Here is a 15,670-nt window from a genome sequence, read left to right on the forward strand (position 1 = left end):
ACGAAATACCATGCGACTCAGAATGCTGTGAAAGAACTACCAACTATCATATGAGGGAAAGTTTGCCTGAAATAAACCCATTTGCTCATTTATACTATGCACATAGCATCTTTCTCTATATACACTGCAAATTCCTGGGCCAACATCTCTCTCCGCTTTCTTGGTGCCCGTGCCACCCCCCTCCCCTTTGAGTTCTCTCGACTCCACCGATCTTCCTCAGTTCCAAATTTTGTTGTTTTCGTTTTGCACCGATTTTTTGACGTTGTTAAAAGAACTCACTGTCACACTTGTTGCTAAGCGAGAATAACCTGACAAGAACCTAAGGGTCGGCAGGGTTCCCGACTTCACATGCAACACAGCTACGCATAATTTTGCTTTCAAAGTCAACCCTAAACCTGAGGAGATCTGGAAATCCATTGGCCATCAAGCTCAATGTCTCACAAAGCGAATTACTGTCTTACAAAAAAAAAAAAGGCAGATGAAAGGGGCGGGGAAGCAAAACTGCATATCACGTGATGCTTTGTTTAAATCGGGTGTCCCCCTCCCCCCAACGGATGAGCTGTCGTTTGTTTAATTTTCCCTCATTCCCGCAATCTCCGTCGGCTTTCGCGATCCCATCTAAATCTCATCACACGTCGTAACACGGTACATAGAGATAAAGCTTGCTGCTGCTGCTGCTGCTGCTGTTATTGTTGTTGTTGTTGCTGTTGTTGCTGTTGTTGTTGTTTTCAAGCGACTTGCCCCCGCCTGGGTTCTTGGCAATTTTCAGCATCATGGCTGGGTCTCGACTGCTCACCCTGCCAGACGAGCTCCTCAGCCACATCATAAGCTACAGCAACAGCGTGACAGCCACCATAAACATTGGTCTTACTTGCCGTCGTCTGTATGGCATCATGCAAACCTCACCGGCCTGGCGCGAACACTGCTGTCGTAACTGGGCCCGCTGGGATGATCAACATGACATCAACACCAAGTTCGAGCAGCCTGTCCTGCAGACCGACTGGTACGCTCTTTTCTGCGAGCGGAGCAAGGCCGATCGCGAGGTGCTCCGCCTGCTCGAAGAACTTCTCACGACAAAGCGGGACAGGGTCGCGCGGATGGGTGTAGTCGCCGCTCGTGGCGCTGACGTGGATGATGTTCTCCACCGTGTGGCTACTACAACGCCTGATGATGTTGACGATGTGCTCGCCAGGAAGTGGCATGCAATGGCCATGATCGAGATGAGATACCGCCGTCAGGCTGTTGACGTGTGGTGCAGAATGCACGCAGGAGAGAGTGTCGACCTGCTGCACGCAATCTCTGCCTTTGACGAATTCGTGTTGGGCCCTGGGGTCAACATGGAGTTCATTGAAGCCTCCCTGCGCAGGATCAGTCTCGAAATCGTGCAGGGAACCCAAGGTGCCTGGGAGCGGTACACGACACGTGAAAAGGCTCATGAAATCGCAGGCTTCTTGCGGGCCCAAAGATATATTGGCCTGGATCGAAGAACCTCCGTTCTCGAGTTAAGCAACAATTTTCTCGCCCCATCAGTCCTCTTTAACCCGCGCTCGGCCGCCTCTCGACCACTGCAATCGGTCGTCATTTTTTGCTCTATCGCCCAGATGCTGGGTGTGACCGCAGAGCCGATCCTCACGCCGCGCCACGTGTACGCAGTGGTATCAGCAGACGCCCAGACAACGCTTGAGGGGCAGAGCCGGGCAGGGCACGGCGAGACGGATGCCTTTGAGGATATCAGGATGTACATGGACCCTTATGACCACAGCGAGAGAGTCGAGCGCCTGGAGCTCGTCCAGCAGCTCCAGGACGTGGGCGTCTCGCCTATGAACTATGGTGCGCATCTCAGCCCTGCGAGCCCACGGAACATGGTCCTGGAAGCGGCTGGAAGCATGCTCGTCTCATTGCGGGGGAACATGGACACCGTCGAGACGACAGAGGATCTTGAGCGAGAGCCGCTGTTCGACCATGGGCGCTGTGAGTTTGCTGCCATGTGGGCTAGCTTCATCTTCAGCACCGAGAACTTTGACCGCCTCGATGCACTGCGGTCCTTGATGGGCATGGTGCACAACAAGTTCAGCCAGGACCTGGTTCAGTTCGAGGAGGTCATGCCGCGCTTGGTGCAGGACTTATATGCGCCACAGCACTGGAGGCCACTAGAGAGGCTCGGGGTATTGCGAGAGGACCATGGAAAGCCGGTCATCCCCAAGCGCCGACGAATCTGGACGGACCTGGCGTACAAAGTTGGGACACAGTTTCGGCACAGACATTTTGGCTACCGAGGAATCATCACAGGCTGGGACGAGCGATGTACGGCAAGTCCAGAATGGAAGGCACACATGAACGTGGATGGACTGTCCAAAGGCGACGACCAGCCTTTTTATCACGTTATGTACGTGGCATCAACACTGCCCTTTCTTCTTTAAACCCACTTGTCTGCCACATCAAAAGCAGCTAGTTGACTGACAGAATGCTTTGTAGAGGCGTGGATGACATCCAGCGGTATGTGGCCGAGGAGAACATCATTCCGATGTCGAGCCCACCCCCGAGGCGGATGTTGAGGATGGCGGGACGGTTCTTCAAGCGCTGGGGTGAGGTCGACCAGAGATTCGTCAGCAATGTGAGGGAGGAGTATCCTGACGATTAAAGACTCGGTGGCCGTGAAGACAAGCATTAAGCAGTGGAGGTCAGGTTCGTATATCCATGCAGGACAAACGAAGGACCTCACTCCCCCCGGCCTTTCCCCCCCCCAAAAAACTTGGCGGGACTCAAAAGGCAATGAAGAGAATCAGCGGTCTAGACTACGGTTTTTTCTTCAGACATGGTGGGCTCATAGCGGGGGTGGTGGCCATTGCTTTTTGCATGTCTTGCGTATGTTCTATTGAGTTTGATACATTATAACACAATTTGGTACTTGTACGTACCACAAACAAGCTATATCGCGGAGGAAAACTTCCGGTACTCAGCTTCGTATCCTCACATCCTAGGAGGGTCGAGAGCATGTATTACCGGGATAAAACTGCAGGGTTTAGAGTATTCCTGTTGATGTGTGTCGAGGTATGAGAAATCACACCAAATCGATGCCCTGTCAAGATCTTCAAAAGTCGATGACGGATGGTCAGTCCACAAACTGCGTTCGGTATTGGCCACATCCCGTTCAATCACGTTGAGCTGCAGGTACGGTGCATCATATTGATCATCTTCCCCCTTTTTCCCCAGAAAAGTGCTGTCACACCCACTCTCCCTGCAGACACGCGCAAAGAATGCAAGGTTGCTTTCCCCTACCGAACTGTAGAGTAGCAGAGCAGAGGAGCCGTCATCTGTGCTCTGTGCTGGTGCGTCCGCGCGACTAGTTGCAACCTCCCGAATATAGACGTCACCGACCCCACCACCGTAGAATCTTCATTCTCCGATTTCACTACCAAGACTGGGGGCTTTCTATACTGCGGTATTACACGTACTATGCATTAGTTAGTCCCCAACCGAGCGCCTGGTTGGTGTGGGAGAGGAAGGCAAGAGACCAGTGGTAATTATTCGAGCACGGCCTCTCAAGGCGACCTGCATTAAGCTAGGAATCTTGATCAAATAGTCTCTGCCACACGGCAATGTCTGCATGTTTAGCGGTCAAACAGGGGTGCTAGTGACATAATGTCGAGCTGGATGGGCATTTCCCAGATCTTCGATGCATGTCGCCATGGGCTTTTTGTCAGTCTAAGACATCCTGCGCAGCAAAGAAGTCCCGAAATTATGAGGAATTTGCCGTGTTTTCGCAACGGTACCTAGGTACGTACTCACCTAGTTCACACAATGATGCTAATATCTGGTGTGTCTTCTCTCCTTGCCCTCAGCTATAGGTGCATCGCCCCACAAGCAATGTATGGAATAACACCGTTGTCGGGATAATAATCTTTGCATGGGATATACTGTATGACCAATCCAACAGGGTGTCCAGCCTCTTCTACTCCGTTCACAGTCACACCTAATGATGGTGATGCTAGGTGGGATCCTAGTAACCATTATACATTGATCTTATCCAAGCGCCTCCCCCTCTCCCAAGTGATGAGGTCAGAATAATACAGCGTATACGTACTACCCGTGGGGCTTCGTTGAAAAGCTGATATCGTCTCTAGCTCTTTGGTGGAGCAGGAGAGGGAGAGCGATGAGGTGATGGATGTCTTGGGGGTTGGTCATATAATCAAAATTGGTATAAAAGACAGTGAAGTCGTTTCGTCTGAAATGACTGTTGGTGTGTATTTGCTTCTCCATCACCCATCCACCCATCTATCTATTCTCAGATCAAGCCAAACATGGCTGGACTCCTCCTCGCCGCTGGTGGAATCTTCGGTCTGGCCCAGCCTGCCCTGGCTGTGCCCGTCCTTGAAGGCCGTTTTGTCTCTGTTCCCGCAACCACAGTCACTTCTGCTGCAGCTATCACTGCCAGCGTCGTGCCAGTTACGGACGTGACTTCCCATGGCCCCTACACCGGGCCATCCCCTACCACAACAGGTGCTCTGTCCACGAATGTCCTGGCCGCTTCTGTGCCAGCACTGCCCGCAGAGTCAAGCAAGTATGACTACCCAGCCGATGGCAACCTCCACGCCGACGAGCCTGCCCCCTACACGCCTGCAGGAGGGCTAGGAACCAACGGTTCGGCTCCTGTTTACCGCGTGCAGTCCGACTTTGACTACCAGTCGATCCAGCTGGGTCTGTACCAGGAGTGGATCGAGCTCGACCTCTTCCACTACGGTCTGGCCACCTACTCGGCAGCCGACTTTGAGGCTGTTGGTCTCACCGCTGAAGACCGCTTCCTGCTCGAGTTCATGGCCGACCAGGAAGTGGGCCACGCCACCCTCCTGACCGACATGCTGGGCCCCAACGCGCCCAAGCAGTGCACATACAACTACCCTTCGATGAACGTGCGCGAATACATCGACTTTAGCCAGAAGCTTACGCGCTGGGGCGAGTCGGGTGTCTACGGCTTCCTCAACCACCTCGACTCGCGCGAGGTCGGCCAGCTGCTCCTCCAGTCCATCTCCACCGAGGCCAGGCAGCAGATGATCTTTCGCCAGTTTGGCGGCCAGTTCCCCATGCCCGTGTGGTTCGAAACGGGCATTCCGCAGTCATGGGCCTGGACTCTGCTCGCGCCATACATCTCGTCCTGTCCCGAGGGTACGCAGCAGATGATCTGGCAGAACTTCCCGGCGCTGCATATTCTCAACCAGCCCAACACGGCGCGTGTCGATGGTGCGGATGTCTGGAACGAGACGAGGGGTGACTACGCCAACACGCTGAGCACTGATGCTATCAGCCCCGAGGACGCATGCGTCAACGCCACGGGCGTTGGTACCAGCTGTGCACCGGGTATTACGCGCAACAGGACCGAGCCGCTGTCGTATGCTGGGCGCGAGGTGTTTTTGCAGTGGGAGGAGCCAGGGAAGCCCGTGGGGCCCAACAATAGCTATGTCACGAGCACTAGCTCAGGCACGCCGAAGTATGCGCTCTGGGTGTCGCAGCTGAACGCGACGTACTCGCCTCTGATGAACGTTAGTGGCAATTCGGCGTACACGATCCAGCCGAACGTGTCGACGTTCGAGGGCGATCCAGCTGTGAACGGGACCATGTTCCTAGCCATTACGGACGAGGAGCTGGTTGTTACGCCATTTAACCTTAGCATGGTGAACCCGCATGTCTACGCCGTGTCTCTGTACCAGGCTGGCTAGAGGCTTATACAGCAAATAATGATGTACAGTATGGAAATATTTGTAATGCGTTGGGGGCTCAACAATCGAACTTAATAAGAGAGAACATGTCCCGAAGTTGGTTGACTTACCTATTACTTATGGCAATAATCTTCAGTGTTCGCTTTCTGTTGACCTATCACTCGGTGTGTTGGACTTCTCGTATATGGTATCTGTAGGCATCTTGACAAAATTTGGATATAGTGATATACTTATAATTCAGCGCGTAACAAATTTGAACGATGGCTGAGTAAGGAGACACAAAAGCAGCGGGAAAAACAAAAGATTGCTCGAAACACAGGAAGGGTGGTTGGGTACTACTGTAATGAGAGGAAGAGAGGTGAGCATTATAAAATACTCCTTCTCTCGTTGATTACGTGTTGGTTTTTATGGGATGCTGCAATGTCGGCTTCTCGATTTCTATTTCTTGTATTGTTCCTACCTTGCCAGCTTGCCCGTAGCAAGTCATTATTTCCAATGTCAACCTGCCCTATTCAGTTAGTACGGTGATCCGAATCACATCATCGCCACAGCAACTACAGCATTTGGGAAGTCGCTGCCGGGGGTCGGCTCCGCTGAGCACGTTATCAGTGGCCCCGCAACGCCGGCAGCGACTTCCACAACCACAGCATAGCTACAGTCATTGCCTTCTCTAACACTGTCCCGACCCCTCCTCCCTCATACTCTGCTCCTGAAGGGAGTTAGGAGAACGCTTCTCGAATTTGAAGAGCATTGTAAGAGTCTGGAATCAACACGGAAACGATGGATGCTGAAAAGAACGGCCTGCCACCGTACAGTGCCGTGGCAGCTGGACCAGCTGCGACGCCTCCTCACCCGCAATGGCAACATCATCACCCACGACGACATATCAGGCGGTCCAGAGCAGTGCGTCTGGCCGTGCTCTCATTCCTGGCCTTCATCGTCTACGCCCAGTGGAAGCAGATTCCCTCAACCTCGGACCATGGTAGGGGCGGCCACGGGCACCACCCAAAGACTGTCAGTCAACATGGCCTGTCCCTGGCCAAGCTGCACGACGACCTCGCCGTGTGCTCTAAGCTTCGCACCAAGCCGCAGGATCCCATTGGTTTGGGTCGTGAGCGCAATGCGCGCTACATTGACGGCCACAAGCCCACCCTCATCCGGAACGCGACCATCTGGGTGGGCGAGCCTGTTCAGGGCACCTCACCTGAGGATGCCCGCGCCGGGAAGGGCTGGGAATGGATCACTTCTGATGTCTACGTTGAGTATGGCCTCATCAAGGAGGTGGGCAAGGACATCGTAGTGGCAGGCCTGCCCAACGATACCATCATCTGGGACGCCAAGGGCCGCCAGCTCACATCCGGCATCATTGATATGCACAGCCACTCGGGCGTCGATTCGCTGCCTGACCTGAGGGGCAATGATGACACCAATGAGATGTCGTCCGACATCACTCCCTATGTTCGCTCCATTGACGCCATCCAGCCTGGTGACCATCAGATCCAGGTCATCAAGTCCGGCGGCGTGACCACAAGTTTGGTCTTGCCGGGCTCAGGCAACAACATCGGAGGCGAGGCGTATGTGATTAAGCTTGCCGTTGGAAAGCCCGACGGCCGCGACGAGATTGGTGCAGAGGACATGCTCGCGGACCCAGACAGGAACTGGCGGTACATGAAGATGGCCTGCGGCGAGAACGCTAAGCGCATCTACGGCAAGGTTGGCGAGAGGGGCCCTGTCAGCCGGATGGGCGAGTCGTGGGAGTTCCGTCATGCTTTTGAGCAGGCTGCGAAGCTGAACGGTGAGCAGGACGATTGGTGTGATGCCGCGGATGAGTTCGGCGTGGAGAACATGCCCTCGTATCTCCCGCAGGAGCTGCAGTGGGAGTCTCTTGGTGCCGCCCTCCGCGGACAGGTGCATATCAACACGCACTGCTACACTGTGCCTGACCTTGAGGCCATGGTGGACCACACGAACGAGTTCAAATTTGCCGTGCGGGCCTTTCACCACGCCCATCAGACCTTCCTCGTGCCTGAGGTAAGTCGTATCCGTTGTCTCATGGTTATACCTGGTGGGCGAGGCTGCCGAGCATGAAAGCTGATACAAAATACGTGCTACAGATCTTGAAGCGCACCTGGGGCGGGAGGCCACCAGCCTCGGCCATCTTTGCAACCAACATGTACTACAAGGCTGAGTCTTATATCGGGTCAGAGTATGCGGGCAAGATCCTTTACGAGGAAGGACTGACGCCTGTCTATGTCTCTGACAACCCTGTCCTCAACGCCCAGCATGTCCTCTTCGAGGCCGCCAAGGGCTACAAATTTGGTCTTCCCTACCACGCTGCCCTGAGTGCCGTCACCACCGAGCCAGCCGACCTGCTGGGTCTGGGCAACCGCCTCGGCAAGATCAAGCCTGGCTACGATGCAGACATTGTTGTCTGGGACTCGGACCCGCTGAGCGTCGGGGCCACTCCTGTCCAGGTCTGGATCGACGGCACCGCGCAGTACGATAAACCTTTTGAGCTGGTGAAGCCGCTCGCCGAGCCCATGGTCCCGGATCTCACCCTGAACAGCACGCATGAGGAGATCGCACTGCTCGAGGATGTCGTGTTTAGCGGTGTGACCAAGGTGCTGCTGAGCAACGACGAGGGCTTCGAGACGGCGGCGGCAGAGGCACCCCTCAACGTTGTCGTCTCGGGCGGCAAGATCACCTGTGTTGGGCCATGCATGGTTGAGATGAGCGCAGCTACTGCAAAGGGGGCCCAGGCCATCCACCTAAGCAACGGCCATCTTACTAACTCTTTCATCGCTTTCGGTTCCACACTCGGCCTGAATGCCATCGACGCCGAGTCCAGCACCGACGACGGCGACAGCTCCAAGGTCTTCAGCCGCGCCATCGATGGCCTGGCCCTTGACACCAAGAAGCTGCACGTCGCCCACGAGTTCGCCATCACCCGTGCTATCACCGCGCCCGAGTTCGCAGGAGGATCCGACAACGCCCGACAAGGCGTGAGCGTGGGCTTCTTGACAGGAGCAAAAACGGCCCTTGACAGCGGCGCTGTGTGGGCGGACGATGTTGCTGTGCACTATACGCTCACCGCCACCGCCAAGCGGGACGACACCCCTTCCATCTCAAGCGCCGTCGGGGCCCTGCGCCGCAAGCTTCTCAAGGCTGTCGCCGCCGCCGCGTCGTCGATTGAGAAGGAGGAGGTCACCAAGGACCCTTATTCGGAGGAGGCCTACCTGGAGAAGGTTGTTGCGGGCGAGATCCCCCTGGTCGTGACTGTGCACTCCGCCGACACCATCGCCGCGATTCTTCGTGTCAAGAAGACAGTTGAGGACGAGCTCACCACCTCATCTTCCGACAAGAAGATCCGCTTGGTGATCGTCGGCGGCGCGGAATCCCACCTCGTCGCGGACGAACTTGCGGCTGCTGGCGTTGGCGTCGTGCTCGCACCCGTACAGAGCTACGCCACGAGCTGGCAGCAGCGCCGCTCCCTTTCTGGCGCCCCACTCACTAACGGCACAACCGTGGACAGCCTGGTCAGGGCTGGTGTGGTGACGGCGCTGGGGCTCGAGGAAGATTGGATCGTGCGGGACTTGGCCTTACAGGCGGGTGTGGCCTACAAGAATGGCGAGGGCAGGCTGAGCGAGCAGGATGCGCTGGATCTTGTGTCTGCTAATGTTTATAGGATTCTGGGGCTTGAGGTGCCCAAGGCTGAGGTGGACAGGCATTTTGCCGTGTTTGAGGGGAGTCCGCTGGAGATTGGATCGCGGGTGAAGGCTGTTGGGGGTGGACTGGGGAGGGTTTCTCTGTTTGAGTAGTTTGCTTGATGGTCTGACTGACAAGGACAACCCCTATATATCGTCCTGCAAGGATAGAATGATGATGTATTGGCTAGCAAATCACCAAGCCGACTCACCTCATGGCTGCGAGAATGAACCGAAAGTGAAGGCCTGTCAAGGGGATAACCAAAATTTCTTTCTCTTGTTGCTAGTAACTACCATAATTACTTAAAAAAGAGACCATGAAAATAACGGATGCCATGCTGCAGGGCTGCAGTGTATACTCGTGGTTCTCAAGCATTTAGGTAGAATACCAGTTCCATGTGAAAGCTTTGCTTATTTTTTCCCCTAAGAAGACATTTTAGAGGTGATCAGCCATACGGTGCAATGTCTCAGACGGTGAGATTCGGCCTTTGGACTGATTCCGCGCATCTGTGATGATCCTTCCTCGGTCCCGAGGATTTACACCTGTACACAGACAGGATGGATGATGGACGGGACGCACTGGACTGGGCCTGAGCATCCAATTAGGTGTTATTATATGATTACTTGTTGTTTCAGCCCCGGACACCGATCTCATCGGCATTTCGCCAAAGAGCGAGAACTTGGCCTGCTCATGCTGCCAATTGGGCCGTCTTTATATTAAAAATTACATAACTTTCCTCGGCGAATTCCTCTCCTCTCTCCTCATATTTCTTTTTTTCCTTTCTTTCTGTGATAATAAACAATCTTCTTACCAAGTCATCATCTGTAGTACCAATTAAACATTCATCAACCTACAAATTTTCGTCTTATTCCTCCCAGCCCCTCACAATGGCCCGATCCTGTCCATACACGCGCCACGGCGTGCCCCCCATCCCCCTAGTCCTTGTCCCCCTCCTCATCCAGCTCGTCCGCACGAGCTGCGACCCAGAGATGCAAACCTACCTACGAACCCTCCTAGCCAGCCCCAGAGGTGGCCCCGCGGCCCTCGCCAAAAACGCCCACCGGATCGTGCAGCGCGCCTTGTCGAGGATTCCCTCGGACGTGCTGTACTGGTTTGGGGCCAAGGTGCTGAATCTGCCGCCTGAGGTTGCCTTGCGGACGGTGGAGTTCCTCAAGTCGAGGGGTAGGCTTGAGTCTGGGGCGGGACAGCCGGGGGAGGAGGTGGAGGAGGAGGAGCTGCCGACGCGGATGCTGGAGGGAGGACAGGCGGCGGCGTTGCCGGGGGTGCAGGTGGTTCCGCTGGAGATTGAGAGGCGGCTGGAGAGGCTGGAGATGGATTATAGGTTGCTTCAGGAGAAGCATAACGAGTCAGTTCGGCTGCTGACTTTTAATGACGAGAACGATAACAACAAGCTGGAGGGTGTTCATTTGAATTTACCAGTGAGTCGACCACGTGGAGTCCAGCAAGCAAGATGAGGAATTGGTACATTTCTGACAATTTGTGTGAATCATGATATAAAAAAATAGAGAGAACTGCCGTTACCACAAGAGCCAGCAATGGTGGAAAAGGCTGAGGTGATGGTGGCTGATCAGTCCATGCAGCTGGCTGTGGCGAAGGACTTTGTGAACACTGGTGCTTCATCGTCGACCTCGAATGCGCCGGACACTCAGGTGCTATTATTACACGACGTCGGCCTTCGTAAGTCAGAATCCTCCGATCAATTGCTACATATTCTCCCCCCCTCCCCCCCCCCCGACCGGGCTCTTGAAACTGATGCATATCTTTCTTCTCCACAGGCCTCGGCAGGATTTTCCTCGAATGGGCCGGCGACACTATGAAGCAGTCCCTCGTGACTGCTGCCGCCAGATCCACAGCCAACCAGGCAATCGTCGGGGCAGGTGTTGACCTGGCCGGGAGGCTGGTGGATGCGATTGTGGCTTGAGTGCGGAGAGAGGATAGAGCGAGGTACAGAGGGAGAGAGAAAGCACCACACGCGGCATTTTACTTGTTAGGTCTGAGTGACTGAGACGGATGCACTAGATCGTGCCTGGGATATGCGACGACACTGAGTGAACCAGTTGCTTCTTCCGAGGGAGGTTAGCCTGGATTGAGTTGGAGGTGGGTGGTGATAATGGTGGCCTGCACAACGTGCTCGCTGAGCAGCATTCCATAATGCAGCAGGAATGGACATGTATAAAAGAACTAGCGAGAACATGCTGTTTTCCAAGCCTTCCAACCAAATAAAGATTGAAATTAGGTATCATGATGAGTGAGGATAGTCAAGGAGAAGAAAATCAGAAGAGAAGTGGAAGAGTACTGTACAACGTCCTTAGTATTCAATGAAGAGCGAGCGTGCTTTGAATGCGATATCATTGTCAATTCCCTCAAGCCTCTGTCTGACCACACATGTCGACAACACATCCATGGTATCTTTTTGTTGATTAGCTCAGAAGCAATTTACCTTCTCCCTTCTTCTTTTCACCCACCAGACACCCTTCCATTCGTAGATACACATGCTGCCGCCGATATTACCACACCGAAGCTATGCTGAGGTATATGGATATAAACATGAATAAATGCAACCGTGCACCAGAAGATATGATGCGAATCTCGTTCAGTCTTTCCGCATCTCCAAAAACAGCCCGCTTAAGCATGATCCTCAGACTTCCTCCCACTACTCCCACCATTCAGCCCAAAAAACTTCCCAATCCTGGAAAGCGGCCGTTGACCTTTCTTCCGGCTGTCCTTGTTAATCTGCATAGCCACCCTTGCCGTCTCCCCCAGCACCTCGAGCACGCCGTCGCCCGTCCGCGCCGAGCACTCCAAGTACCGTGATGCGCCGATATTTTCGCGGAACTGCTCGCCCTGCTCCGGGGTGACGAGGGCTTTCCCGCTGCGGCGGAGCTTTTCGACCGACCGCGCGTGGAAACGGATGTCGGCTTTGAGGCCGACGAGGAGGATCGCTGCGCCGGGGCAGTTGCGGTTGACTTCTGCTACCCACTGCAGCACACAATAAAAGCTTGGGTCAACCGAGGAGCCAATAAAAAGAGAAAATGGAAGGGGGAGGATCTCCTTAAACTTACGCGTCCGAGATGCTTCCCCTTGGAATCCGTGGAGCCGATGTTGACGCTGAAGCAAACCAGGGCCACGTGAGCATCGTTGAGCCACGTCGGGTCGTAGTCAATCCCGCGGATGTCCCAGAGGGATAGCTCCATGGGCTCCTCGTCGACTGCGATCCGGACGGTTTCGGTGATGCTACATTTGTCGGTTTTGCCCTGGAGAATGATTCACTCGTTAGCGACCAGTATCAGGACTGCACCAAAGGGTAAAGCAACATACCTTTGGATAGTGTCCTTTAGCCATCCGCCTACACATTTGAGTCAGCTCCTGTCATAGACGAGCACGAACAGCCCCCTTCACGGGGATAGAATTGGCCCTACGTGATCATGCAAGTCTTGCCGCAGCTAAAGTTCCCAACCACTACCGCCTTCTTTTTGATAAATGGTCCTGGGAATTTGGGTATATATACGATCGGCGCTTTGGGCAGTGGCTTCTGTATCACAAAATTTTGTGTGTCCATGGTCGACAGAGACTGCATTTCTGGCAAGCCATGGTTGCTGTTGCTGCTGCCGCTGTCGGTCGGCGGTGGCCGGACGCTGGAGACGAACTGGGGGTTGGATCGGGTGCTTGGCGAGGGCTGTGTGCTTGACGTAAGTGTAGATTCGGTTGTTCGATGTGAGGCGGGAAGCGACGAGGATTTATACAAAGGATGAGACTCAGACAGCGGCGGCGACGTGACGTGAGACGCAGACGAGGGTTGCGACGCGGACGGAGGCGGCAGCTTGGACACATCGACCTGCGGGAATTGCAGGGTCCCGTCGCGCAGGCTGCCCGTGTCGTTGGTGCCGTTGTTGGATGCTATGTCTTCGTAGTCTGCGTCGTCGCCCTCGGTGGTCTTGATGGTGGAGAGGGACTGGATGAAGCTGGCCTGGTCCGAACCTTCGCCCCGTGGTGAACTGTTGGTGTAGACATGTCCGACGAGGTTCACAGATAGGCGTCCCAGGACGTGCACAGGCACCTGCGCAAACGCCAGGGCCTCCTCTGAGATCTCTCCCCCTTCTTCGCAATCATCCGCAGTCACCTCCTTCTCGTTGTGTATGGCGACCTCGAGGCCTGATGTGCTGGGTCGATCTGGCCTTCGCTCTTGATGTGATGGTGATGGTGCTGGGGGGTATCCAGAATTATTGAGATTGAGAAGGTGTCCATTTACTGATGGCCGGGCCGGTCTTGGTTCGTTTTCTTCAGAGTTTCGATAGGACGGTGTCTGTCGAGAACTGGCGCTTGATCCCATCTGCCGTCTACGTGACGAGGCACTTCTGCTGAACTGTTGTGGTTCCTGACTGGCAAACTGTGTGGGCGAGATGGTAGCATTGTTGCCATGGTCCGAATTGAGGAACCCGTCCATCACGAAAAAGCCTGTCGCAGGCGCCCTCCCGTCCGTCGATGCATCCGGCTCTGGCGTTCTATTTGGCGTGAACAACATACTTGCCGGCCTGTTGGCATCGGAGGACGACGGCGGCGGCGGCCCCATGGGAAGGAGATTCTCCAAGCCCCTGTTGGGAATCGCCGCAACACCACTAGTACTATCCCCCACCGCGTCATGGTCGTAGTCGTAGCCCACCTCGCCCGAGAGGTTCCGTCTCAGTGGCGCAGGCACAGGGACAGAGCTCCGCACCTCACGTCCTATGACCAGGTCGGGTCCCGAGGAATCATGCGCCGCATCGAGCGCCTTGACGGCATCTTCCCAGACCTCTGTCCTGGCGAGCTTCTCGGCGTACGTGATAATCTGGCCGAGGTGGACCTGCAAGGCAAAGTGCTCGCGCGCCAGCGTCGCGTTGCTGTAGCTAATCCGAATGGACGACCCGAGAACCTGCAGTTCGTCCAGCACTTGTGAGATCTGCAGCTGGTCGCCACCGTCGTCCCTGAACCGCGATTTCCTCCTTGAGACCAGGACGGCGATGAGGTCTGATACGAGGCCCATCAGGCTGCGATGCACGCCCAGCGACTTTGACAGCTCGCTCACCTCGTTCCGCCCTTCCACCGTCCACCTCGGGCTGCTGGCCCCCTCGGCCTCGGCATGGCGGCGCAGCACGGCGTCAATCCTAAGAACCACCCCGATGCAATTGGTCAGGACAGGTCGCAGGTGCGTCTGCAACTCGTCGGGGATGGCAGGCCTTCTTCTGCTCCCGAGGGCGTTCTGCATGTCGTAGTCGTCCAGCAGCTGCAGCACCATCAGTAGCTCCGACAGCTCGCGCGTGACGGGCGCGAGGTCCGCCCTCGACGAGCGGCACCGCCGTACGAAATTGGTCACGTCTGCCGAAATCTTCTGCACCGTCGAGATGAGAGCCTGGCATGCCGACCCGATTATGGACACCGGCCTTGTTGCCGTCGCGCTGTTTCTGTTGCTCGGATGGGCATCGCTGCCGCCCGCAGCAGCGGCGGCGGTGTCGTCGGCTGCAGATTCCATTGTGGCCCGGATGAGAGGCGGGAGGCGGTACTTCGTGGGGAGACCATGAGGCGCCGCTTCTATAGCCTTTTCTTCATAAAGATCCTTTTCTTTTCTTTCCTTTCCCTCTTCTTGGCCTTTTTTTTTCTCCTGCTCCCGCTCCTATCTCGAGATGGGCTGGTTTGGTATGTGTATATTCACTGCGGGCGCTTTTCTTTAGCCGAATCTTGGGGGCTGGTCGCGTGTCCCTTCTTTTTTCCTAGGCTCGTGTGCACAAGACGATGACCCCCAACTTGCGGCACAAAAGGGCTCGGTGGGATGAGGCTCTCAGAATTCAGGAAGGGATAGGTTACTTTCAGCTGCATGCGGAAGACGATGATACTCTGTCGAAGAGAGGTGGAGAAGTTTGCCTCGGTGCCTCTCAGATCCAGTGTAGCAAGTCCCAAGTCCCAAGGTCAGTGAGTGGAAAGAATTTGGGCGTCAAATCCTCGTTATGCAACAGGAAATTCAGAATGACCAGGGGATGCATCCCACAGTGTCACATACACACACACCACCCCTCCCTCGTCGACAAGTCGGGTGCAGCGGGCGCTGTGGTGCTAATGTCAACTGACGAGGTGCGGAATTCATTGGGTGGACCCGCCCGGGGGGCCGGAAAGAAGGAATACCCTCCTCAAAAGGTTATTAGTATTACTGTGAGAAAGCGCAAGGGGGTTGACGGTGGCGGTTTTGTTGGTTGGGTTTG

The 15,670-nt window shown here is 55.1% G+C and overlaps 5 protein-coding genes across 5 annotated transcripts; 4 read left to right on the plus strand and 1 right to left on the minus strand.

Annotated features, from left to right (window-relative positions):
* Positions 1-773: 773 nt before the first annotated feature.
* Positions 774-2,641, plus strand: M406DRAFT_330975 (YccV-like-domain-containing protein; the record flags this gene model as incomplete). The annotated part of the gene is made up of 2 exons (XM_040920582.1): positions 774-2,386; positions 2,476-2,641. 2 exons carry the CDS (start codon positions 774-776, stop codon positions 2,639-2,641), a joined length of 1,779 nt encoding a protein of 592 aa, XP_040775607.1.
* Positions 2,642-4,301: 1,660 nt separating this feature from the next.
* Positions 4,302-5,714, plus strand: M406DRAFT_330976 (uncharacterized protein; the record flags this gene model as incomplete). Its single annotated transcript, XM_040920583.1, has 1 exon — positions 4,302-5,714. The coding sequence occupies one exon, from the start codon at positions 4,302-4,304 to the stop codon at positions 5,712-5,714; it is 1,413 nt and encodes a 470-aa protein (XP_040775608.1).
* A 780-nt stretch (positions 5,715-6,494) lies between these two features.
* Positions 6,495-9,532, plus strand: M406DRAFT_42468 (uncharacterized protein; the record flags this gene model as incomplete). The annotated part of the gene is made up of 2 exons (XM_040924194.1): positions 6,495-7,752; positions 7,806-9,532. 2 exons carry the CDS (start codon positions 6,495-6,497, stop codon positions 9,530-9,532), a joined length of 2,985 nt encoding a protein of 994 aa, XP_040775609.1.
* Positions 9,533-10,789: 1,257 nt separating this feature from the next.
* On the plus strand, positions 10,790-11,647 carry M406DRAFT_356612 (uncharacterized protein). The gene is made up of 3 exons (XM_040923488.1): positions 10,790-10,858; positions 10,946-11,117; positions 11,216-11,647. The coding sequence occupies exons 2-3, from the start codon at positions 10,976-10,978 to the stop codon at positions 11,359-11,361; spliced, it is 288 nt and encodes a 95-aa protein (XP_040775610.1). The 5' UTR covers positions 10,790-10,858; positions 10,946-10,975; the 3' UTR covers positions 11,362-11,647.
* Positions 11,648-12,149: 502 nt separating this feature from the next.
* Positions 12,150-12,918, minus strand: M406DRAFT_243258 (uncharacterized protein; the record flags this gene model as incomplete). The annotated part of the gene is made up of 4 exons (XM_040916203.1): positions 12,150-12,419; positions 12,503-12,674; positions 12,739-12,786; positions 12,860-12,918. Coding segments are annotated over 4 exons (549 nt in total), but the record flags the coding sequence as incomplete, so codon positions are not given.
* Between the last annotated feature and the right edge of the window lie 2,752 nt (positions 12,919-15,670).

Source organism: Cryphonectria parasitica (assembly GCF_011745365.1).
Source record: "Cryphonectria parasitica EP155 unplaced genomic scaffold M406scaffold_5, whole genome shotgun sequence".
Classification (NCBI taxonomy): Eukaryota; Fungi; Ascomycota; class Sordariomycetes; order Diaporthales; family Cryphonectriaceae; genus Cryphonectria; species Cryphonectria parasitica.